At 39.7% G+C, this 27,340-nt stretch overlaps 1 protein-coding gene across 1 annotated transcript in view; it reads right to left on the reverse strand.

The window, feature by feature from the left end:
* Positions 1-14,204: 14,204 nt before the first annotated feature.
* trabd2b.L (Trab domain containing 2B L homeolog) overlaps positions 14,205-27,340 on the reverse strand; it is a 170,847-nt gene continuing 157,711 nt past the window's right edge. Inside the window, exon 7 of the mRNA XM_018258396.2 lies at positions 14,205-16,260. Within this exon, the coding sequence (XP_018113885.1) occupies positions 16,044-16,260 (217 nt within the window). The 3' untranslated portion in view covers positions 14,205-16,043. The remainder of the gene's footprint in view (positions 16,261-27,340) is intronic.

Consider the following 27,340-nt stretch of genomic DNA (forward strand, 5'->3'; position numbering starts at 1 on the left):
TCTAATGTACATGGCTCACTAATGGCATACAAAATATCTTGGTAATGTGCTAAAGAGATGTTTCTGTTTGTAAATAATTTACATAATTCAGAAAAAGAAATTCAAAAGTAGAAAATGTCCTAGTTACAGCAATGTGGACAAAGTACCACAGCCAGATGGAATACACTCTTGTGTACTTGCTTTGCTCTGGTATGGTCCTTTTGGTTTGGAGAAAAACTGATGTAATTCCAGTATTTAAAAGGGGATTGCAATCTCACCCTAGCATTTATAGGGCCTTTGATTTCTGGGGTGGGCAATTTATTTAAAGTTTGGGGAGTGATGACATTCAAGATTGTGTTATGGAGAATGGCATTATTAGCAGTAATTAGCATGACTTTATGAAGCATAGGTTCTGGAATTGCAGTAGACGTGATCTATATGGATTTTGACAAAGTGCTTCATACAGTGCATAAATGACTGCTTTCTAAACTAAGGTCTGTTGGTTATATTAACATTGTTTGTACATGGATAGGAAACTGGCTACTGGTACATTCACTACTTGGAGTAAGGTTCTTAATGGAGACCCACGAGGCTCTGTTTTGGGTCTACATGTATTTAATTTGATTATTAATGGCTTAGGGAAGGGTATTGCATATAATTTATCTGTTTCTGCAAACAGATTAAGCCCAATTAATCCATACAGAATGAAGAATTGTTGCAGCATTGTTGGATGTAGAAATATGCAAGCCACTTATACCCTTAACAGGACCACACTAGGCAAAGCCAAGATGTCCTCTGCACTCACCCATTACCATTATATATAAGACATTAAGATACAGTATTTTGTGCATTATGCTACTAAACAAATGGCCTCCCCTTGAAACAAAACAGGGATTGTTTGTCCATACAGTATATTTCAATATATTCAAGCTGGCCAACAACATCTACCAATAAAATGGCATACACTGTTACAAGTAGCTTTCAACTTACTTCTGCCTCATATCACCATGACAATATCCTCTTTAATGATGGTGATGACTGGAAATCTAGCACTGATGTACCCTTCGAAACTTTCAGAATTTACAGGTGGGATCATGGTCATTATTATTTATGGTACCATGGGTAGCAGCTGCTATACCTTCAAAGAATGACCCTGAAATCGTGTAAACAGACCTTGAGCACTTTTCAAACAATCCAAGAGGGTTTTGTGTTTGCAAGTGGAAAGAGCATGGGATGCAACATTTCCATATAACTGTGATTTATTTTTCCTGTTAAATGCATGGTTACTAGAATAACTACAATCTTTTAATGTGTATAACTCTGATTTATACATGAGTTACTTTGGAAACTGTTGGGGGGGGGTCTATATTTTCTTTTCTCCTACTTATTTGATTATTTGTAGGCTGCTGTCAACTGAACCTAGCTATTTTGGATCTGGATTCCAGGTCTAAATAGAAGAGATATATATAGACATATGATAGTAGAATGTATAACCTTGTTTTAATACACACACAATAGTGTTGAGAAGGAATTGGTAAATAATTTATTCTTAGATTAGACACTCATTTTCCTTATTTATGATCAGCACAACTTAATATCTGCAAGGGATTCTAGAAGATCTAGCTAAAAAAAACTAGGGGGCTCCAGGTTGTTAATGCCGGCCAAACAAGCAACTAAGCATTGATCACACTGGCAAATGTGACTTGTTTGCCCACATTATGACTGCCACTGTATAATCTTCTGTGATGCCTATAGTAACTGCTGTCTCAGAATAATGTGTGTCCTCTTTCTTACTGAATAATGTACTGGGTTTTAAATCCAGAAGGACATATTTTAGGGTTGCCACCCATCCTGTTTTTAACTGGCCAGCCAGGTTTTTTCAGTGGCTATGTAGTTCGTAACTTTCTGCATGGTTTTCTACTTTGAGAAAAACAGACAGAAATTCACCCAGTGATGCAATAATCCCACCCCTATGTCATAACTCCACCCCAACATCATCATATCTGTCCCAACATCATTGCCCCATCCCAATACATCAGGCCCACCCCCATGTTTATTCTCCAAGAAAGGTGGCAACCCATAGACATAAAAATATCAGTCTTTCCTGCGACAGACATTTAGAAACAGGTAGAAACAATAGAATTCTACCTGGCCGATGTGGCACCCAATCACAATTTTCCAACCTGCCCGATCGACCAAAATATCTTTTACACCATACACGTGCCGAATATGGCCGACTATGGCCATCTTTACATATCTGATTGTACAAACTGCAAGAAAGCCATGTGCTGTAGGGACCAGTTCCCTACCGCCTCAGGCTTGCAGAGTAATCAACCGTCCTATCTTGCTCCATTGTGAAGTGATGGATTCTGGAGCCTCTGCTTTCCAAAGAATCTGTTCACCACCCAGTACGAAAAGCAGAGGGATGCATTCAAATAACAGAATCCATCTTTTCACAGTAGAATAAGGTGAGGGAGGGGATTGTATTACACTGTGAACCTAAGGGGGATAGGCAATTGGTCTCTGGGTTTGATAGACTGTGATGATTTCCTTTCAGTGGAATAAGGTTTGTACGCGTAAAAAATAATAATACTATATATGTATATCTTTGCTTATCTAGAGTGTGAGCTTCTTGAAAAATTAATCGAAACTAATTTGCAAAAAATCATGTGGAAAATATGGTATATGAGAGAATATTCATTAAGAGAGTTATAAAGCATAGATGCAACAAGGTGCACTGACATTTGCAGAAACAATGATCAGTGAATGGATTTGCTTTGGCAAAGCACACAAATTTTGGAAGAAGAGCACAAGGGCACTGATGATCCCATAAAGGCCACCATTATTATATACACAGTGTTCTTTATATTCTGTATTAGGTATAAAATAACATACTTCAATAGTATGTAGTGTTTGCCTGTAATTTGCTGTCAGTAGTGTTTATCACTGGGTAGATCTGCCATTGTACTTTTATTGTTTGAAAGCAGAAATGTTAGTTCTTCCCAAATATAGTTCTTGTTTTACCTATGACTAGCTACCAGTGCAACCTTGTTGTTGTGTACGTTTGAAATTTGTCATCAATTCCTTAGCAATTCCTTAGCTCTCCCCACCTATCAAATCTTTTGGTTTGGTCATCGACAGAGGAGTGATTTGATTGACTGGTAGGATGATACAAGGGAACTTCTGGCCCTAATATGGAAGAAGCCTGAAGGGAATCCTTGATTTGGCTCCCAAGTTGGAGAGAGGGGAGGGCCATCAGAGGCTACAGAGTGAATGTATAGTAAAGCAGAAAGGCTGTGTCTGCTGAGCTTGATCAGCTCCAACTGCAGATCTGTTACTTGCGATGGTGCAAGACGTTTAAGAGGTGTGCCAGTTCCTTTGATCATTCATGTATCCCTGAGATCATTCAAGTAAGTAAACCACAAATGGGAGGATATTGGCAGAATAAGTGTGTGTAACGGTCAGCACTATATATTGGCGCTATATAAATACATGTTAATAATAATAATGTGAGGTGGGTCTTGTGTGTGTGCCTGCTATGTTGGAGAAACTGTCTTGACCAAGGAAAGGTACTTTGGAGGGATTTATGGGAGTAAATCTTGAAGGAAAGGTAACATTAAATGACTGATTAGTCAATCTGTATTTCAGGTTGTGTTGTTTTAGATGCCCATTACATTTTTCTTTCTCTGTTGTACCCCTCCCTCCAATGTGTGCCCACTAAGTGGAGGCATTACACAATTTTCCCAGTATCTACAGCCCATTTAGCAAGTTAAAGGAAAACTATACCCCCCAAACAATGTAGGTCTCTATAAAAATATATTGTATAAAACAGCTCATATGTAAAAATCCTGCTTTGTGTAAATAAACCATTTTCATTATAATATATGTTTTAGTAGTATGTACCATTGGGTAATCCAAAATAGAGAAAATGCCATTTTAAAAACTAAGGGCTGCCCCCTGAGATGCTACGATTTACAGTGAACACACAGAAAGCAAACAAACTATACATGTTAGATCACATGAGCCAATTAATGGACAAAGTTCTGTCTTTTACTCCCACACTTCTTCCTGTTACAGTTAGAGCTGCATTATTTCTGGTCAAGGGATCTCTGAGGCAGCACACAGACCATCACAGAATGGTGGCTCAAGGTAAGAGGTGTAAAATGGGCCACTTAATATATCTCCCTTTTATTGCACTACTTGCATGATAGCCTTTGAATTCTATAAGTACTGCAGATCTAGGATATAGTAAATAAGAATGTGGAGTTTAGCATTTTCTTGAAGAGATTTGGGGCAAGGGAATCCCTTATTTATTTTTTTACAGCCCAGAATTTAAGTGAAGGCTTTTATAAACAGTGAGTAGCAACAGTTACTTATAGCTGGTCAGTTATAGATTTCGTTGTTTCTACTGTATAGGACCAATTAAAGAAATGTATTAAAAGTTGCCAAGTTTTCTACAGGTGCAGTTACCTACAGCAACCATGTTATTGGTTGCTATGGGTTATTGCCCTGGACAAAAGATCTACTAGGCTTTGCAGTCCTCAATTGCAGGGGAAAATTAAACCTGCCTGATCAATATCTGGCAGATTTTTCCCAGATATGGGTCAGTAAAGCCCATAGGAAGGCCCCATACATGGTCAGATGAGCTGCTGAATTGGTCTAAAGGACCAAAATTGGCAGCTTCAATCTGCCTGTGTATGACCACCTTAACTGTTGAAATATAATTGCAGGTAGGTTGCTCTGGGCAACATCAACCATAATTCTTCACTCACATTTTTTACACAGCATGATGAATAGGCCCTGTTATGTAGGCAAAAACTACGTAGGTAGAATTGCATTTGGAGAATCAGTATAACATCATGTTTGTTTTGCTACATGCGACACTTTCGGTCCAGTTCAGAAGTTTTTCCAGAATATAATATTACTTATTACAGTCCCCATTAGATATTTCAAGGTGGATTTATTATTATTTCTTAGGCACAAAAGGAGTTCTTCTATAATGCTACAGATTTTTGTTCTCCAAACAATGTCCTTTTAAGGGTCAGGCCACACTGGGCGTTTTGGGGAGATTTGGTCGCCTGGCGCCTCGTTTTTGCCACGACCAAATCTTGAAATATCCACCTTGAAATATCTAATGGGGACTGTAATAAGTAAGTTTCTTCACAAATGAACCAAAAACAGAGTCAGGGAAGGCGTTTGGAGAGATTGGTCGCCGCAAAAACGAGGCGATTAGTCACCAGGCGACCAAATCTCCCCAAAACGCCCAGTGTGGACTTACCCTTAAAGTGTTTCATTCTTTTTGCATTTTTTAGAAGTGGCAATTAAAAAGGCCGGTGCGCAAACAAAGAGGTGAGAGGAGATTGATGTTTCCTAAGAGCTTCTATATCAAGCAAAAAGGGTGGCATTTTTAGGATATTGCTTTGAGTGTTTTTGGTTCATTTGTGAAGAGACCGGTCACAATGCAATTTTTATCCTCTGGAGGGAGAAGCCTCTTTTTTTTTTTACATTTTTTTCTAAAAGCAAATCGTTTGTGTGACATGTCCATGATAACATTACAATAACGTAATTTCTCTTATTGTCTTTACATGCAATTAACCACATATCTGGTAAATACTTGCTGTGAAATCGAATAGAATGTTGATTATGTTTTTCTTTAGAACCTCATGCAATACTGTTCTTTATGCAATGACTTCAGAAATAATTATGAACCCTTGGATCATTATAGTGCCATTAATATGTATTTCTACTGAGATCTCATACAAACCTTGAGCATGAGATCCAATATCGAAAACACCAATGGGAGCAGGCACTCAATGAAGGCAAACTTCCACCAGGCAAATAGTTCACAGAATCACAGCATGTGGACACAATAAACTCTCTTCACTTTGAACTATTTGCCTGGTGAAAGTTTGTCTTCATTGAGTGCCTGCTCCCATTGGTGTTTTCGGTTTGTCCGCTCCCCATGCTGAGGGCTCAGGGCGGTGCACCTGGGCCACTACCCTTTCGTGGTGAGTAATCGCTTTACTTTTGGAGACCCTATAATCACAGATGTATCATGAGATCCAATATGTTTATTTAAAGACATGTCAAGCAGTGGCATAACTATAGAGGAAACAGACCCTGCAAAAACAGGGGGACCCAGTCTGCTTCCTCCCCTTCCCCAGCAGCTTTCTTACTTGCGGAAGGGGTAAGCAAGTCGGCACAGAGCTGATAAGTGGGCGGAAAGTGGGTGGAGCAAGGGCAGGGAGTGGGAGGAGTCAGGATGGGGAGTGGACGGAGGCAGGACATGGGGGGAGGATGGGGATCAGTGTGCGCTGGGGCCCTCTGAAGATTGTTTTGCAGGGGGGCCCTGCACACTCTAGTTACACCACTGATGTCAAGGTTTATTGCCTTAGTACCTTATTACTTAGAATTAGCTTTTGTGGTGTTGCACAGTTAACACAGTACAACTCAGAGTTAGCTGTACCAATCCGATGTTATTTTAAGATAATACTACAGAAAAGCAAAACCAGTAGATGAATCTTAAAATAGTAGGTGATAGGACATATGAATAGTTGCTGTGCAAATACAGTAGAGTTTACAGTACAGCATAATTTGTTTTTTGCACAATGGTTTTATAGTCATTTCTTGTACATCGCTATGTATGTGTGACACTGTAGTTTGGTATGTATTCATACGTATCACAAGGATGGGGAATAAGGGTGTTGTTCAACTTTAACCACAGTGAAAGGGAAAGGTGGTCCTGTATACTTGCACATGCTCTGTATGGAAACATTAACTGATTATTAAATCAAGAATTATGAATTCATTGATACTTTTTAAAGTGACTATTGCTCAGTGACAGTGCTAAGTATTATTTCATGCAAATCTTTTAAACCATGAAATTCCTGGATTAAAAATAGAATAATAAGAATGGCAAAGGGTGAATTCATAGCAGTGAGGAGATATCCCAGAGATTATCTGCACTGATTCCTATTAATTGCTATGGGTACAGGTATGGGATCTGTTATCCAGAATGCTTGGCACGTAGGGTTTTCCTGATAATGGATCTTTCTGTAATTTGGATCTTTATACTTTGTCTTCTAGAAAATCACGTAAACATTGAATAAACTTCTTAGCCTGGTTTTGCTTCCAATAAGGATTAATTATATCTTAGTTGGGATCAAGTACAAGGTACTGTTTTATTATTACAGAGAAAAAGGGAATCGTTTTTAAAAATGTTGATTATTTGGATAAATTGGAGTCTATGGGAGACAGCCTTTCTGTAATTCAGTTCTGGATAATGAGTTTCTGGATAATGGATCCCATACCTGTACTACTGAGGCAGCAACCCTTTGGTCTTAAAAAAACTTTTATTATGTTATAATATATATTGGTTTTCATTATTTTTTTTTTTATATAGTTTTTTAGTTATTTGCCTTTTCCTTTTGACTCTTTGCAGCTTTCAAATGGGCGTCGCTGACTCCCTTCTAAGAAAAAACAAATGCTCTGTAAGGCTACTCCTATTCATTTTCCAGTCTCTTATTCAAATCAATGCATGGTTGCTAGGGTAATTTGGACCCAGGTTACCAGGTTGGTTAAGATGCAAATTGAAGAGCTGCTGAATAAAAAAGCTAAATAACTCAAACCTTCAATAATAAAAAATTAAAACAAATTTGCAGATTGGAGTCAGGAAGGAATTTTTTCCCCCTCTGAGACAAATTGAAGAGGCTTTTTTTGCCTCCCTCTGGATCAACTGGCAGTTAGGCAGGTTTTTTTTATAGACATAACCAAACTTACTATGTTACTATTTCAGAAAACTTAGCTGATTAAGCCAGTGTGTGCCTTTACCAACAGCCTCTTCTGGCTTTTCTAGTGACCAAATACACCTACAGCTGCATGTGGTTCAGTTCTATCAGGGCTCATATTAAAGGTTGCTATAGGAATCTAGCAACAGTAAAGTTATATGACTGTATATCACTTTTATACTGGAGGAAGGTTACAACTTACATGGGGTGATATTCTTGCTTCAAATGTATAGTTCAAGTTGATCTGGATAAATACATAAAGATATTTTGCAAAAGGCGAAAGAGATACATGATGAATTATACCTGTAATTTTTATGTATTCTATTTTCCTTTTATAGACACATAGTTATTTACCAACGAAATAACCAACAAAATAATTTAAAATGCGTCTCCAAACATGTTCATGTATTTATAGCATATGGAGAGAATGAACTGTATTTCTGTTTAAAGGAAAGTCCACCAGAGGGCAGACAAAGTACTCAGAATAAATGATGCATGCTTACTGGCTAATGAGAAACTACTCTGCAAATTGCTTTATTGCACATTAATGTGAATAAGTGAGATTAATCTTTGCGATTTAGAATATTGTTTGAGAGAGCTTTGTACAAAATGGTGTTTCTGACTAAAAAGAGTCAGTCCCTCAGCAGACCTTCACTGTGCCCATATCCCTCAGTCTTAGGGAAGATGGTCTATTTACTAACAGAATATAAACAAGTCTGAAAACCAGTGAAGAGCAGTACACAATCTTAAACTGTTCTGGTGACAAATGGACCACCATCATTCACACATGTGTGGGGCCCACACTAAGTTATTTTGTCTGCATAATTTATCATCTTTTTAGAAAATGAATCCACAGACATTATATGGTATCATTAGCCAGCCAAATATGTATGTATGTATGTATGTATGTATATTTTTAATTTGTATAGCGCTCCTGAGGGCAAAGCACTGTACAGCAAAACAATAAATTAGAAGTAACAAACAAGGGGTCATTGAAATAAAAAGTAACTAAGTGCATTATTAAAAATACAATTCACGTAAATATAAAATATAATTACAATACAGATTACGTGCTCAGGTAATCTTTGAGTTTCATTTTAAAAACATTAAAGGAGGATTCTCTCCTGAGAGATTCAGGAATGGCATTCCAAATATAGGGAGTCGCAAGAGAGAAGGGTTTGATACGGGAAACAGCAGTAGAAGTGGGGGGTACAACCAAGCGGTTGCTCTGAGAGGAGCGGAGGTTTCGGGCAGGAACATATAGAGAGACAAGAGATGAGATGTAGTTAGGCGCAGAGGAATGAAGGGCTTTGAAGGTTATGAAAAGGAGTTTATAAGTTATTCTTTGTTTTATAGGAAGCCATGATAAGGACTTCAGCAGGGGAGGGGCCTGTACCCTTTTGGATGAGAGGAGGATGATTCTGGCAGCAGGGTTTAATACAGACTGTAGAGGGGAGAGATATGTTCCTGGCTGAAACCTCCGCTCCTCTCAGAGCAACCGCTTGGTTGTACCCCCCACTACTACTTTCCCGTATAAAACCCTTCTCTCTTGTGGCTCCTTATATTTGGAATACCATTCCTGAATCTCTTAGGAGAGAATCTTCCTTCAATGTTTTCAAAACTAAACTCAAAGACTACCTTTGGGAGCACCTGGATAACACCTGAACTGGGAACTGGCACTTATATGGCAGTGTCACCCACTGTAACCTACAGCACTTTAATACCCCTCTGAATTGTGTCTGTAAGTTGACCTCCCATTTAGACTGTAAGCCCTACGGGCAGGGACCTCCATCCTTTTGTCTCCTTGACATTGAGCACTTTATTGTAACTATACTTTATATTTATGTGAATTGTATTTTAATAATGTACTTATTGGTATTTATTATTGTAACAACCTCTTGTTTGTTCTGCTGTACAGTGCTTTGCCCACAAGGAGTGCTAAACAAATAAAAATATATATACTTTACATACATACATGACACTATCATTTGTGCTTACAATCTTATTGCAGGTTGCAGATAAACCATAGCCCCCCCCCACCCCCCAAAAAAACATACTGATATAAAGGAAGGGAGATACAAATGCAACTTCCCGCCCCAACGTTTTTAATGAATGTACCGATTGTACAATCCTTAGACAAAAATTTGCCCATTCATAACTATACCTTTGCATTCGGCTTTTCCTTCCACGTCCCGTCCAGACGTTAACAGTGCAACTACACCATTCTTAAGGAAGGACCAAGCCCAAGCAGCAATTTACTGCAAAGTGCTTTTATTCAAATGACATGTTTCGGGTGTAGACCCTTTGTCAACACTTGAAAAAGGGTCTACCCCAGAAACATGTTGTGTGAATAAAAGCACTTTGCAGTAAATTGCTGCTTGGGCTTGGTCCTTCCTTAAGGACGTTGTAGTTTTAAATTAATGTGCATTGGAATGATACTAAACATACTTCCTTTCATTGGGTAAAATGTTATTTTAAGGGTAATATGCCCTTTATATATATTTATTGAAATATCTGGACCAACAATCACTCTTTGGTTTACAGGGGAGAACATCTTTCATATCTTTTTTGGACTGGTCTATTTGTTAGAATGAATTATACCCAGTTTGTTTAACCTCACACGACTCATTAAGACAAAGTGGCTAATTTACCAATGCAAGTGTCAAGCACTAAAATGGACACAAAACTGTGCACACTTGAATATTATTCACAAAGGTACTTCACTCCTATAGAAGCTCCTTACAATCGGATAATGTGCCCATTCAGCCTGATATAATGAAATGAGAGCTAATGAAAATTAAAGGGAAAACCCCAGAATTATCACTTGCCATAAGGAGTTATTACTTGCAAGGTTCCCTTAGTGGGTTGCACCTACACTTTTTAAAACGTTTTTTTTTTTCTTTTCATACATTTGTTTATGTTGGCCTTGAAAAATGCCTTATCCCCCCCCTTGTATGATGCAGTGTATAATGTCCTAGTATATAAGGCAATGTTATGGAACTTGACATAGGTATCACTAGATTTTATTTAAAATCATTATTATGTGACAAACAGCTACCCCTGATTATTGTATTTCAGGGAGTTGATAATCCCGCATTTACTGACTTTTGTAAATATTTTTCAGGTGGAATATAAATTCCGACAACAACATAGTTATTACACATGGTGGAAAATGAGTGGCTCGAAAGCTAGAGAAGGCATTAAGCTAAAATAAGCAAGCAGCCATCCAAGCATAATAGCTAAATGTTTCTTAATAAGTGCAACACATACCAATAGTAATGAAGCTGACGTAGCGAGAGCTAATGTTTCCCTAGACTTGTGTTTCACACTGAATATTATTGTAACCACATAAAGTACAAGACTCTGGTAGCTTATGAAAGGGCAGCACAGCTGCAAACTGCAAGTTATCCCCTCTAAATATCCAAAGCAGCACCGTGAGTCTTTAAACCCTAAAGTTCGTTCCAAGAAAAGCAGACCTGGAGTCATTTTGTTAGGTCCTCAGATTTTACACAATGGCTTTCAATTTGCCTCCTCTCGGTGACCGGCAGAATTGGAACAGTCCCTCAATAGTGCTACTTTTGCAAAATATTTTCATGCATCCTTTCATTTGCCTAATAGGACTAATAATGGGCTCAGTCACGATTATACTTGTCTTCTTTGGTGACTTCAAGATTTTCTGTCAATCTTATCCTGCCCACATCTGACCTGAAACAATTTTCTGATCTGATTTTTTTTTAACGCAAAGCAAATTTTCGAGAAAATGTAATAATAAATAAGCGTAAAAAACATGAGCGGATTTGTAGCAGAAAATATTGAGATAAATTATGGAAAGACCCACTATCCAGAAATCCACAGGTCCAAGAATTCTAAGTAACAAGTTCTATACATGTATTTGATATAATTTAGATACAGTATATATATATGTTAGATAATGAAACACTCCTCTTTCTAAAGAAATGTTTACCTATCCTGAAAATATGTGTTTATCATAAATAGCATTCCCTTCAACTTTGAAAGCATTTCGTGCTTTCAAGTTATTTTCCATGCTTGCCTCTCCTTCACCTCTATGTCATATCTATGCATTTGGTACATTCAGCCTCACTAGACAACAAAAATACTTTTATATACAACTCGTTTCACCTTGACTTTTTCAGTACCCTTCTAATTAAGTGTCCTTTTATCTAAACAGCTGATATACTTAGGGGCCGATGCATCAAGGGTTGAATATCGAGGGTTAATTAACCCTCAATATTCGACTGGGGAAAGAAATTTTGCGCAAAAAGTTCGATCGAATAATCCATCGATCGAACGTTTCGAAGGATTTTAATCCAACAATCGAAGGATTATCATTCGACCAAAAAAACTTAGCCAAGCCTATGGGGACCTTCCCCATAGGCTAACATTGGGTTCGGTAGCTTTTAGGTGGCGAAGTAGGTGGTCGAAGTTTTTTCTTAAAGAGACAGTACTTCGACTATCGAATGGTCGAATAGTCGAACGATTTTTAGTTTGAATCCTTCGATTCGAAGTCGAAGGTCGAAGTAGCCCATTCGATGGTCGAAGTAGCCCATTCGATGGTCGAAGTAGCCCATTCGATGGTCGAAGTAGCCCAAAAAACACTTCGAAATTCAAAGTTTTTTTAATTCGAATCCTTCACTTGAGCTTGATGAATTGGCCCATTAATGTTTCTTTGTTGACCATTTCCTTTAGAACACAATTTAAATTACTTGTTCATATAAAAAGCTGTAAACTGATTCTATGCTATCCTACAAACAGGAGCAATAACATAAATACACGGCTCCAGTGACTCGTGTAATGTTCCATACAGACTCTGTCTGTATACAGGGGGTTATTTACTAAACTCCGGTCGGGCTTTTTGGGGCAAAACTTACATTTTTCAGGGTTTTTTTTTAAAACTTGAATTTTTCAAAATGTTTTAAAGCCTGATGCAGCAGAAGCCTAAATCCAAAAATCTGCCATCTCAGACCTGCCAAGATTGTGTATAAGTCAATGGCAGAGGTCCCTATCCTATTTTGAAGTTTCTGCATGGCAATTAGCTCGAAAATCGGACTATTTCTGACTTTTCTGCCAAAATTAGAAAAATTCTAGATTTTCGGGTAAAAGCCTGATACTGAAAAAAACTGAGAAAAAACTTACTATTTGGGTTTTTGTTTGATTTAATCGAGTTTTTACCCGAACCGATTAAATCGAGCTTTTTTTAATAACAAATAATGTAAAATTGGTTATGGGAGTTTGGTTGTCGTTTTATTATTTAAATAATGAGATACATTTGGATTTAAGTAAATAACCCTCACAATGTCTCCTATTTTATAAACTGCCAATTTATTAACAAAATCAGATATGTTTCTATTTTTCACAGTTTGTGTATGTATTACCATATATACAGCACATCTCACACAGCCCATATAGTACTAATGAGCAGAATAAAAATGTCTACATTCAGGCATCATAGAAATGTAGCAAAGATTTTGTGATGGGTCCAAAGCACATATGGAAGTGCGTAATTCATTTAGGAGGATGAATGGTGCATATAAGTATACTGACATCAACTGGCAGCTACAGGATCTATCAGTTTCGGAATGAAAGCAAGATTCTGTAAGTAACTTTTTGAGCCTCAAACTACTTTTGCTTCGGAATTAAAAAACACAGAACAGCTTGATCAAATAGATTTTGTTTATTATTTACCTTGGTCATTTGTCTTGGTTGTGTTTTTATAAACTTGTGCAACAAAGTCATAAAATATTAATTTATCTAATTTAAGGCACTACCATTTTAATAAAATGTTATTGTACAATTCAAAAATAAGAATAAATACACTTTTTTTTTTGTATGAACATATAATATTTTACACAGCCCCATAGCACTATGGGAAATAAAGATTCCTTCTACAAAAAGAAGATGTTAAGACAATATCTGTGATTGCATTATGACATTTTATCCTTCCAGTACTGATGGAGGCTTAAATAATTATATAACACTATAGGTTGAAGCCAGTCCAGCAATATTGTAGAGAAAGACCTAAAACAGCTTGAAAAGTAAATGCACCTTTGAACTTCTGAATTTAAGGCAAGTACTGACTTTCCTTTCTCTTCTGTAAAACAGTAGGAAGTCCTGTTTATCATGATCATAATGAGGATTTTAAAGATCTTTTTGAAAAGTAAACATGATTTCAAACAACTTTGCAATATACATCAATTAAAAAATATGCATACTTTTAATGATTTTTAATGGTTTCTGACAGTTCCCTAAGCCTAGCCCCCTGCTCTTCTGCTGATCTCTCTGACTACTTTGCTGAGCTGGCTGACTACTGTTACTTTGTATCAACAGCCATCTGCCCTTAGCCTGCATCCTCCAAACGCCACAATCCCCTATACATGTGATTTCAATAAGGAAAGGAACATCGCAATGCAATGCATTGTGGGTTACGTAGTTCCTGCATGCTGTCTGTAAACTGTGGAGAAGTTGTTACAATTTGTAACATGTGTTTAGTCCCTCCTTCCCTGCCAGGGTTTCAAATGATGCAGAAAGTGAACTGTTAGTTAGATTTCAGAATAGAAAATGGCATTTATTCATACTTTTTGAAGAAACAGGTAACTGTGATGGGTATATTAGGGGTTTCTGTGTTATGTGGGCCTCATTATAAAATTTTGGTTTGAAAGCCGGAGTTCCCCTTTAATGATGTAAGCAGCATCTGTAATGAGCTCAAAGCAGGGACTGATCACTTGTCATTACAGGTGTTGCAGAAATCCAACTCTCAGCTCTTGAACTACATGTATGCTACTATTAGCATTGCATGGAGGGAGTTGTAGCTCTGTACTGGCTGAAGTACTATCCCAAATAAAACATCAGGTTTCTGTGCAATTAACTGAATATTTATGATTTTTCAGGATTGAACATTCGATTAGGAACCAAGAGAAAGTATGATGCAAAACAACAATAATCAGAGCATCTTTCTATGTCTTAATTGCGATGTATATAATTGGTTGTTATATCTGCACTAGGCACTTTGGTACTATATGAGGTCAGACTACATACTGTTAAATGAATCAGTTCAAGCACTTTCTGTGACTAAATAGAGGTGTGGAATGTGTTATAAGGCAATTTTCAATTTAACCAGTTTGAAGACAAGGCATCTGTATCCAGTTATCATCAATACAAAATATTTTACTGTAGTAATCCTGATGTACATTTCTGTATATGAGTATTCTATTCTAAACAGAGAGAACAAATCTCAAAAGATATCATTCTGCAGTGTTTAAAATATAAAAAATCAATTTGTATGGTTTACTCTCCTTCTACATTTGGCCCCTAATATTATACTCTCAGAGACCAGTGATCATAGGTAAATCCTAAAAACCAATTCCTTATGTTCACAGTCAGCTTCCAGCAGTCAGTGGCCACCAGTCCCCAGTGACAGGCCAATCCCCACCAGGCTTCTCCAAACCAGCTCCCTACACATTTCTGCACTCATGATATCAATGATTTTATATTTAAGAAGTAACACTGTGCAATGATATTCTCTTCTTACATCGAGGTTGCAATCTGTAGAAACATGAATGAACTAAACTAAGTCAAAGGCTGAAACACATGTAAATAACCTTCAGATGACACTGACTGATGAGTAACTATTTAAAAGGATGGAGGTTGATATATAAAAACTAATATCAGAGTCACTTCACTATGATATTTTGTATGTTTTGTTTGAGGCACGTCAAATAAAGTACTTATATTTGTAATTGAAGCATGAAAGTTTTGTGTTTTAAAAATGGTTTCTTGTAAACACCAATGTTTTGCATAATATTGCAAATGATATTAGGAAATACAGAAAAACATGGCACTTTGATAATCCTCTGAATCTGGTAACCATCTATGGAGAAGAAAACACAAACACCACAAATAGTTTTATTGTAAATTAAACATCTGAATACCTTCTTTGAAAGCAGCACTAGTTACTCCATGTTTCCTGCTTACATCTATCAGGTATATCACTGAAGCCCTCAGGTAGAGGCTAATGATACAAGGGATGAACAATAAACTGAAATAAACAAATCAACAGCATTGTTGTTATATAGAGTTGGAAGGTAGAACTAAATGGGTCTAAAATAAGTAATGCTTTTCTTCAATGGTGAATCCTCTTCTTCTGCTGGTGTTTGAATTGATGGCTAATACAGCACAAATATGTTTCCATCTATACCTCTTTGTTAAAGAAATATACTTGATAGCTTATAAGCTTTGTTGCCGCTCTTGCTAAGAACATTGTCACGATCTTGTTCTCATTGTTGTTATAATGCACAAAGTTACCAAAGTATAGAGGAAGGCAGGGGATGCTGACAGGCACTTGGGAGATGAATTGCTTTGGGAATGGGACAGTTTAACATCTAGGTAATTTTGATGATCCTGCTTAGGCAGCCAAACCAATGACTCCGCAGACTGTTCTCCGTTGGTGTTCCTAGTGTTTGAAGGCAATGTTGTTGTACTGAAAAACAAAAAGCAAGATGTTCTATTTAGCTGAAAATACAAGGTGCAACAACAACAGATAATTATCTGATGTAGGACTTTTCAATAATTACATACAGGGACAACATAAACTTTAATGTATACTTAACACCACAGGCAAATACAGGTTGGGTGTCCCATACAGAGATCCACAGGCCTTGCCTTTATAAGCAAGGTCCCATCAATTTCCTTCTCTAGTATGAAGTATCTGACAGCATGGTATAAACACTTGGCTGCTTTGCAATCCACACACACAGTCACTACTGTCGCTATGTTAGTGAAAAAGATTTTTTAAAATCTTTAATCTGTCTTCGTTAAATTTAGGCATGGTGCTCCAAACTCGTGGTCTTTATCTGCAATTCCCTTACTATCCATGCACTCCACCTCAAATTCCCCGTTTTTAGACTGTTTCTCTTCCAGACACCTTTTGAAATGTCATTGCCTGCTCCTGTATCACTGAGTCTCAGTGACGGCTAGTGACAATGTGCAATACAGCTTAAACAGATCCACAGTTGTCATGCCAATTTGCTAACAGCCAGATAACTTCTAATCAGGGATGATACTGCATTTTAAAAGCAAAACCATAGCTTCTCAGCAAAGTGTGGGAAGGATTTGTTATCTATTAAATAGTAGTGACTATCATGAGAGAATGATAACTTACTCCCCTCATCTTCTAACAAAAACACACATAAAAACACAACTGCCATATTTTTTTTATGTGGTTCCTTCCTAGGTGTTACTGTTATAAATACTTTATAGTGCTAAATATTATATATATATTATTATTTATGTTATATAATAAAGAACTGTCAGTCTGTCTGTTTCATTTAGATTTATCCTCACTGAAGTTCTAGTTTGACTGTGACCAGAGATAAATTTGTTGTCAAATAAAAAGAGTCACAAACCCCCCCCCCCCCACTGTAAAAAAGGAGATTTTGTGTTACTCGCCATTAAATCTCTTTCTCTTCAGTCGCTTGGGGGACACAGGAGACAGTGGGGTATAGCTGGTATAACTAGGAGGCAGGACACACCAAGAAGAATAACTCACTCCTCCTCCACCACCTATACAGCTCTAGTGGGCGGAGCCTAACCAGTTTGTACCAAAGGAGGTTAATATGAACTAATCAACAAGTTTAAACCAAAACTCTTGACAATTGCCAACATATCTGAAGAAGAAGCGAGGGCCTCCTTCTAGGGAGGGAAGTCCTGTGTCCCCCAAGCGACTGAAGAGAAAGATTTAATGGCGAGTAACACAAAATCTCCTTTTCTCCATTAAGTAGAAAGGTTGGCCCAGTGCGAAGTACAGCTCTATCATGGTGAAAGGTGTGGAAAGGTGACCTGCACGATAAGGCACTAAGTTCTGATACTCGTCTAGCTGAAATAATCACAAATAGAAAAACTGTTTTCCAAGTAACCCACTGTAAGGATACTGTCGCCATGGGCTCGAATGGTGGATGTTGAAGAGCCTTTAAGACTAATGTTAAGTCCCAGGTTGGGGCTCGGAAGGGAGGAGCCACGTGAGCCACCCCTTGTATAAATGTTTTAACGTCTGGTAAGATGGCTAAACGTTTTTGGTAAGCTGGCTAAATGTTTTTGGAAAAGAACTGACAAAGCAGATAGCTGTGATTTACGTGATCCAAGAGAGAGACCTTTGGAAAAACCATCCTGTAGAAAGTCTAGTATGTTAGGTATTGAGAGAACTTCAAAATTTCTTTCTCGATTCCTGCACCACTGATTGTAAGTAGCCCACACTGTGTGATATGTTTTTGCAGAAACTGATTTTCTTGCTGCCTTCATTGTGCTCACCACTGAGTCAGAAAAACCCTTCTTTTTTAGGATTTGGGTCTCAAGAGCCACGCAGTCAAGTTGAGTCTGGTTGGATTGGGATGTCAAATTGGCCCCTGGTGCAGAAGATCCGGACGTGCCGGGAGTGTCCATGGATCTGCTATTGACAGGTTGAGGAGATCTGAAATCCAAGTTCGTCTGGGCCACTTTGGAGCTATCAGAATAAGGGTGGTTTGTTCCCTCTGAAGCTTTTTGATTGTTCTGAGCACATGGGGTAGCGGAGGAAAGGCGTACGTTAGATGGAACTTACAGGGAGATGTCAGTGCTTCCGCGGCCTCTGCCAGAGGATCTCAGTAACGAGCGAAGAAAGACTGTACTTTTCGGTGGTGTCTCATTGCCATGAGGTCAACCTCTGGCATTCCCCACATTTGTGTTATCTGGTCGAAGACTTCCTCTACCAGTGACCATTCTCCTGTATCCAATGTTTGACGACTGAGAAAATCTGCTTCCCAGTATTGTAAGCCCGGAACGTAGATGGCAGATAGCTAGAGTGTGATTTGCTTCCGCCCATTTGAATATAAATTTTACCTCGTTCAGGGCCGCTCTGCTTCTTGTGCCGCCCTGATGATTGATTTACGCCACTGCTGTGGAATTGTCCAACTGAACCTTTACTGCTTGACCCGCAAGGTCTCTCTGCCAATGTTGAAGGCCCAATCGGATTGCTCGTATTTCGAGAAGATTGATCTGTAAAAGACGTTCCTCTTGATTCCACTGCCTTATGCTGTGTGACCTTCTAGTACTGCTCCCCAACCGAATAGACTCGCATCTGTCAACATGAGACGCCAGTGAGGTTCTTGGAGAGATGTTGGGTCTGTAACCACCACAGAAGGGAAGACCGGGTTTTTTGTGATAACCAAATCTTCTGGCAAAGTTATTTCCGTTTCCAGGTTGCTAGAATGTTCCATTGAAGCCCTCTGAGGCGGTGTTGTACAAATGGCACTGCTTCTATTGCTGACACCATGACCCCCAGAACCTTCATGCAAAACCTGGCTGAATGACTTGTTTTTGCTAGCAAGGCCTTGACTAATGATTGTATGTTGCGGATTTTTTCTTGAGGAAGAGATATTTTCTGAGTCAGAGTATTGAACTGCAGCCCTAGAAAGACCATGGATTGGCTGGGACATAGGTATGACTTCTCCAAATTGAGGCACCAAACTAGATCCTTTAGCTGGGACATGGTGATGTTGAGCGAATGTTGAGCTTCCACTAGAGATGGTGCCTTTACGAGCAGATCGTCAAGGTATGGGGTTATTGAAACCCCTGTATTCCTGATTAGTGCTGTTGCAACTGCCATTATCTTGGTAAAAACTCTTGGTGCTGACGTCAGACCGAAGGGAAGTGACGTGAATTGATAATGACGGTTTTAAAAAGGCAAAACGCAAGAACTTCTGATGGGGAGGGAAAATTGGAATGTGCAGGTAAGCGTCCTTGATGTGGAGGGAACTCAAGAATTGACCTTGACTCATTGCCGCTATGATAGATTTTAGTGACTCCATTTTGAATTTTCTTGGTCGAATGAATTTGTTGAGTTCCTTCAAATCCAGTATTGGACGGACTGACCCATCTTTTTTGGGCACCACAAAAAGATTTGAATAATATCCCTTGAAAATTTCAGTGGAAGGGACTGGAGTGATCAATTGCTGTTGAAGAAGAGATGCAACGACTTCTTGAAAAGTTTTGCGTTTTACTAGTTACTGAGGAATTCTTGACATGAAAAAACGTCTGGGAGGGATGGAGGAAAAGCTCCAGATGATAGCTGTATGTGATCACCTCGTGAACCCATGAATCTTGTGTGGTTGAAAGCCAGACCTCTGCAAAGTGTCACAGTCGTCCTCCCAGAGGCACCAGGCCTGGCAGCCCGCATGTCCCGTCATGCTGAAGCGGACTTATCAGTTAAAGGCTTACGGTTCTGCTAGGAAGCCTTGGGCTTGCTACCAAAACGTCCTCTGCTTGAGGAAGATTGTTTGGGTGGAGACCTGTTACCTTTGTTCTGTGAGGGATGAAAAAATTTTTCCCTGCAAAATGTTGTGTGAGCCTTTGGTTGTGGAAGCAAAGTACTCTTGCCCCCAGTAGCCTGACTAATGATTTTGTCTAAGTCTGGTCCAAAAAGTAACTTGACCTTAAATGGTAGTGATATCAGTGATTTCTTGGAAGAAAAGTCAGCCGACCACAGTTTCATCCAAAGAGACCTCCGGGCTGCTACAGCTAATGCCGATGATCTACTAATCACTTGAGTAGCGTCTAGAGAACCTTCACAGATATAGTCATTAGCCTCTTTAATTTGGGTTGCCAATTGTGACAGTTCATGGCGTGGAGCTCCTGACAGAATAGCCTGAAGGAGAGAATCAGACCACGATTGTACTGCTCGGCTTACCCAGGCAGTAGCTAAAATCCGGTGAAGAGCCGTCCCTGATGCCGAAAATGTGGAGCGGAGAAGTACCTCCATCTTTTTATCCATGTGATCCTTAAAAAAAGAGGCACCTGGAACTGGTAAAGCCATGTTCTTGGAAAGTCGAGAGACTGGGGCATCCACTGACGGTGGTGTTGACCATTTTTCAGTGAGATCAGCTGAGAAAGGATACAGCTTCAAAAATCTATGGTTAGCTTGAAAATGCCTCTCCGGCTTGTCCCATTCCTGTTGTATTATGAGAAGGAAACATTGGTGAAGACTTGTTGTTGCGCTTAAAAAGAACTTTTGACGCATCAGAGCTTCCTCCTGGCTCTTGTAAATTGAGTGTCTCTAATACAGATACAATTAGAGAATCCACTTTTTCTGAAGAGAATTTAGGAGTCTCCTCATTCTGCAAATCTGAACACAAAATCTCTCCCTCTGACAGATCAAGGTCTCCTTCCCAATTTGGAGGGAGAGGAGACTGGTTTCTAGAATTGGAATCACTCTCATCATCCGAGGGTGAAGGTGCCCTGCACTTGGAAGTCTTTCCCCTTGGATTATCCAAAAGATTAATCAGTTTATCCAGGGATACAGTTAGCAAGGGAATACCCGTGGCTAGTTTGGTTGCCCATTCAGGAATGACTTGAGGCCCCGAAATAGTTGGGTTTCCTTGTGCTACAGGCGTCTCCCCTTGTGAAGGCTTATCCACCTGGGGTTGAACAGGCCCTGGGAGTTCTGTATTTTGAACCAAAAGTTTGCATTGTAAACACATTGGCTCTTTATGGCCAGATTGTATTCTTTTCCGACACTTGGCACAAGCCAAAAATTTTACAGGTGCTGGCCCCCTAGGGAAAAGACTCTCACTGGTACCCTCAGACATGTTGCAAACATTTTGTTTGTTTTTTTTTAGTTTATTTATTTATTTATTGATCTGAAAATGTCTGACCTAAAATGTGTGGTGGAGAAGAAGTGGAGCTATGTTTCCTGCTGTATCTCACTACCCAATGTAGCCTGCCTGTAACCTCTTGACAGCTGTATCGATGAGGTAAACCATGCAGTTAAAATGGCCTCCGGAGAATTTGTGATGAAGTCTCGCGGGATTTTGAGCGTGTCGCAAGATGGCACCCACGAAAACATGCATTTGAGCCTTGACTAAGGAACCTCTGTGTGCAGTCAAGAAACTAATACTCCCGGTGCTCCTTCTCACCGACATCGTGAACAGTTATGTACGTACAATAAACGGCATTCCTCCCCAGACTGACATACAAGATTCTCCTGGTTACTTAGCAACTCGCCTTGTGCTCTCCAGTTAAGTTACTAGCTCTGTGGCAGAAAAAATTCACCTTGTGAGGGTTTTTTTTAAGGTGACAAATCCTTTAATGGAGATTCAGCTCATACTCACCAGTCGGAAGAGCTGTCTCCTTAGTGTCTCCTGGCCATGCCCCTCTCCTCCTGTCTGAGGGAGAAGAGGCTTAAGGCTGGATGGTCTATGCTATAAGCACTGAAGACCCCAGGGACAATCCCACTTTGGGAGATGCCAATAGATTACCTACTCAGTGTAGGAATCCTGACTTTCTCCTAAAACAAAAAAGGAAAAAATGTTTCAGATAGAAGAAAAATATACGTCCTACCTCCTGAGGACACTAGACGGGTATAGCCAGTGGAGGAGGAGCAAGTTATTCTTCTTGCTGTGTCCTGTATCCTAGTTATACCAGCTATACCCCACTGTCTCCTGTGTCCCCCAAGCTGACAATGGAGAAATGAATATCTTCTAAAGTTTTCTGTATATTGCAATTTAATCAGGTAAGATAATGGTAACCTAGGTTCCACACTAGCCTTCTGCAGGAACTGAAGCTGCATCTAAGGTTTATTGAAGCAAATAAACCTTTGATATATCTGATAACCAAAGCATGTTACACACATACTGTATAATATTGTGTGCAACTGGAACCTTCTTAATTTTAAAGCTATATAGTTTATACAGAATATACTTAATACAACCTTGGCTAATTTATCGAATAATATACATGTTTTCAGTTGTACATCACAGTTAATTTGGGTAAAAAAAAGACTAAAGTCTTCAATTTGGTATTGACGAATGGATTCCGAGCAACTTCAATAACAGAAAATAAATCTGTTCCAAGAATATAGGAAGTTACATAGATGAAATATGTGGGCATTTAATGTCCCAGATTGCCATGCACATTTTAGGTTGTTCTATTTATTTTGAGTAGCTGCCTATTTTAGGTTTACTTTACTGCACAGTCTGGCTTTAACATACAATTCCTGGCATGCAATGTTACCCTCATTTTTCCATAGAAAGGATTTAAGGCCACATTCCTACTAATAAAGACAAACTAAGAATCTCTTCTCATACTTTATAACAGCTTAATCATTTGTATGTCTGCATTTAAATCTTTATTCTCTTGGATACTGAGTTCTTTAAACCGCTGGCAGAAATCCTTTGGTTAAGGAAAAGGCCATTTTTAGATCATTTAACAATGGCAAAATAATGTTAACACCGCTAACATGGATTTATTGATGAACCTGTATTAAAAATATTTTCCCTATTTATCAACAATTTCCTGTCAATTTGTTTTCTCTGTCAATTTATCTGTCTTTGTTATCATTCTGCTCTAAGGGTTGTTAGAGCTCTTTGGCAGCGCCATGATCTAACAATCCTCTTAATGGATTCTAACAACTTGCTCCAATACAGAAAAACTGAATCTGCTGGAAGTTGCCAAGATTTTAAGGAGCCTCTAGATTGGTCTCTTTGTTTATCTTCTTCAATTATAGTTATGTGTTTCAGGCGAAGGGGTGCTATTGTTTTACTCACAAGAAAAACCATAAAAGTAATAGTGCCCCACTATTTAAGTAGTATACTGCTTTACTGTAGAATATCATAGACGAAATATAATCTGAATTTCTTTATTGAAGCACTACATGTTTCGGACCGCAAAGGTGCACCCGAGGAAGGACCTTTGCGGTCAGAAACATGTTGTGCTTCCATAAAGAAATTCAGATTACATTGAAAGGCTCTCCGGTCCCTAAATTTACAGTTTAGGGAGTTCAGACCCCTTTTGGTAGATATCATTTTTTTCCTCCAAAATATTTAACCAGAATCATCTTTTGCTGCACAGAAAGAGCAGGCCCACATTGTGTGCATACACATTATCCAGAAACCTGTTATCCAGAAAGCTCCAAATTATGGAAAGTCTATCTCCCATAGTCTCCATTTTTCTCCAAATAATCTAAATTTAAAAAAAGATTTCTGTGTAATAATAAAATTTATACTTGATCTAAATTAAGATATAATTAATCCTTAACAGAAGCAAAACCAGCCTATTGGTATTGTTTAATGTGTATATGATTTTCTAGTAGACTTAAGGTATGAAGATCCAAATTATGGAAAGATCTGTTATCTGGAATACCCCAGGTTCTGAGCCTTCTGGATAACAGGTCCCATAGCTTTAATAGGGGCACAAAAAACTCTATTTTCACAGAATCATTAAAAATATTGTCCAAGAATTATTTGTTACACTCTATCATAAATATGGTGAATGTAACATGTTTGCAACTATCCAGATTCAGTAAGGCACAACTATGTCTCTATTATTCTGCTTTACTGTAGTATATTGTACTTGTCAGTTCTGTATTTTGTATAGTTATCTAAATGCTATAATTGAAATATCAGTTTGGGTTCAGTAGAACAAATCATCAAACGAAATATCAAAAAAGTCATGAGATGGAGTAGTAAGTTAAGTTTAGACATAGCACCCAAGCCTAAAATAATTATCATATACAGTAAGCACCTTATGTACTTGAAGTCAGTGTATCAATCACTGGTAAGTCTCATCATCTCAAGCCAGTCTTTTGTGGGTCTATTAGTTTTGTCCTCTGTTGCCTTGGATAACATCTGATATTTTAGTGCTGTTTTTTTACTCTTGGCTGACTTTGCAGCCATTTGTGGATCTGCTTTCCTTTTTCATTTTACTCCAGTGCAAAAAGAAATATTCTACATTCTGCAATGTTCAAATGAACTTTGCATTACATCAGTTACTTATCAAAACAGACAGATGCTAGCTTAATGGTTTCCAGTTGTTTAACTCCTTTTAGCAGAATGTACATTTTAGATTTTATAGCAGGGGGAGAGTATTTGGTGAATTAGCTTCCTGGATTGTGAAGAAACACTGCAAAATATTTTCTGTTGTGTTTTTCCCCTGGACACCATTGTATTCCTCGTTAGGTTTCTCCTTAGGTCAAATCAATTCAAGTAACTGTAAGGAAAACCGTAAGTCCTTCCCAAGATGGCGTCCAAGATGGCAGCCCCCTGGATCCTGCTGGTCGCAGCACGATGACGTCAGCGTCTTCCCGTCCCCGGATTGGTCGCCGGCGTCGGAACGGACGCCGGCGTCAGAACGTGCGTCAACGTCAGGACGCTGGTGTCAGTGCGTCAGCGTCGGCGTCATGACGTCAGCGCGTCCAAAATTGGCGCCGAAACCTGGCCTATTTAAAGCAACTCCGGGATTCCCTCAATGCCCGATTATAGGTTTAGTTTACTACTCCTGGGTGTGATTCATTGCGAAACTTCTTGATATTTGTGTACCGACCTTTGCCTGAAAACTTCGACCTTGAACCTCTTCTGCCTGGACTGATCTTGTTGCCTGTTTGACCATTCTTCTGTTTCATCCTTATCTGTACTGCGAACTTGGACATTGTTATTTCCTCCCTTGGTCCTCACTACTCCTGAGGCCTTTGGCCTTACATTATAATCGGGCCATGGACCCTTCGGAGGAGAATCCAGCGCCGCCTGATGTCGGCGGAGCGCTTTGTGGTCTGGCTCCCCGGATGCAGTCCTATGAGGTACAGCAGTCTCACTTTGGCCAGGCTCTGGAGACCATTCTTGCTAAGCTGTCGGCTTTAACAACCGCCGATCCTATTCCTGCACCTGTACCTGCGGCCCCGCTTCACGTCTCCGAGCCCCGCATTCCGGCCCCTCCACTCTACAGTGGTGATCCTGCAGCCTGCCGTGGGTTTATCAACCAGTGCGAGGTCCACTTTGCACTCGCACCCAGCCAGTTCGTGTCTGAACGTGCCAAGGTGGGCTTCATATTCTCCCGTCTGCAAGGGAAGGCACTGGAATGGGCTTCGCCTCTATGGGAGAAGGAGGATCCCATTATCGATGATGCTAGAGCCTTCGTTCGAGAACTCCGAGTGGTCTTTGATGCTCCGGGTCGTGCCACTGCTTCCTCCGCACGCCTGTTCCATCTTCAACAGGGAATTCGCTCAGTCTCGGAGTACGCCATTGAATTCCGCACCCTGGTTGCAGAGACTTCGTGGAACAATGACGGGTATCACGCTGCCTTTTACAACGGCCTGGCGATACGTATAAAGACTGATCTGGTGTCCAGGGAAATTCCATCCCGTTGGGAAGATCTAGTCGCCCTGGCCATAAAGGTAGATACTCGGCAGAGGGAGTTTCAAGCTGAACTCGACAGAGAGCGCTCCCCAACCAAAAGATTCCACAGGTTCCAACCTACTCTGGCTCCTCGTTTTCAAAGACCCTTTCTTCTCAACCCGGCTTCCACCTTGTCTTCTCCAAATCCTGCGGCTCCTGCTTCTTCTTCCCTGCCTTCGGAAGAACCAATGCAGATCGGACGGGCTCGTCTGACCGAACAGGAAAAGCTTCGGAGAAGGGCTGCTGGACTTTGCCTCTATTGTGGTGGAAAATCCCACTTCGCCTATGAGTGCCCAGTGAAACCGGGAAACGCCAACACCTAGGTAAGACTGGGGAGACGTACCTGGGTGGAATTGGTCCCTCTCCCCATTCTTCTGCTCAACGCTTCCTCCTTCCTGTGCAGATTCGTTTTGGAACCCGGACGATTTCTTCCGAAGCTTTCCTTGACTCCGGCGCAGCTGGGAATTTCATGGATAAAGTCTTCACTGAAAGCCACTCTATTCCCCTGCGACCTCTGGCTGTTCCTCTTCGTGCATTGGCAATTGACGATCGTCCACTTTCCTCTGCTACAATTTCCCACTCCACCGATGAACTTTCCGTTATTGTGGGATCCATGCACCTTGAAAGATTGTCCTTCCTTTTAATTGATTGTCCTTCCACCCCCATTGTACTTGGTTTGCCCTGGTTGAATATTCATAACCCAGTAATCGATTGGGCTTCGTCTCAGATCTCCCGATGGAGTTCCTTCTGCCAACAAAATTGTTTACCCACCAAATCCATCATTAAAGCTTCATCTGTGTCTTCCAATTCTTCTTTGTCCTTTGTTTATCAAGCCTTCTCTGATGTCTTCAATAAAAAGTCTGCCGAAGTCCTGCCTCCCCATCGTCCCTATGATTGCCCCATCGAACTTCTTCCTGGAACCATGCCTCCCAGGGGTCGCACCTATCCGCTTTCTCCTTCCGAAACCTGTGCCATGAAGGAGTACATTCAAGAGAACCTGCAAAGAGGTTTTATTCGTCCTTCCTCTTCCCCGGCTGGAGCCGGCTTCTTCTTTGTTGAGAAGAAAGATGGAGGTTTGCGGCCCTGCATTGATTATAGAGGTTTAAATAAAATCACAATTAAAAACCGTTATCCCCTTCCTCTCATCTCCGAACTGTTCGACCAACTCAAAGGGGCTTGTCTTTTCACCAAGTTGGATCTTCGTGGGGCTTATAATTTAATCCGGGTCAGAGAGGGAGATGAATGGAAGACCGCTTTCAACACACGGGACGGGCATTATGAATACCTTGTCATGCCTTTCGGTCTCTGTAACGCCCCCGCGGTCTTCCAAGAATTTGTGAATGACATTTTCAGGGATTTACTGGG

This window comes from Xenopus laevis, chromosome 4L, assembly GCF_017654675.1.
Source record: "Xenopus laevis strain J_2021 chromosome 4L, Xenopus_laevis_v10.1, whole genome shotgun sequence".
Taxonomy (NCBI): Eukaryota; Metazoa; Chordata; class Amphibia; order Anura; family Pipidae; genus Xenopus; species Xenopus laevis.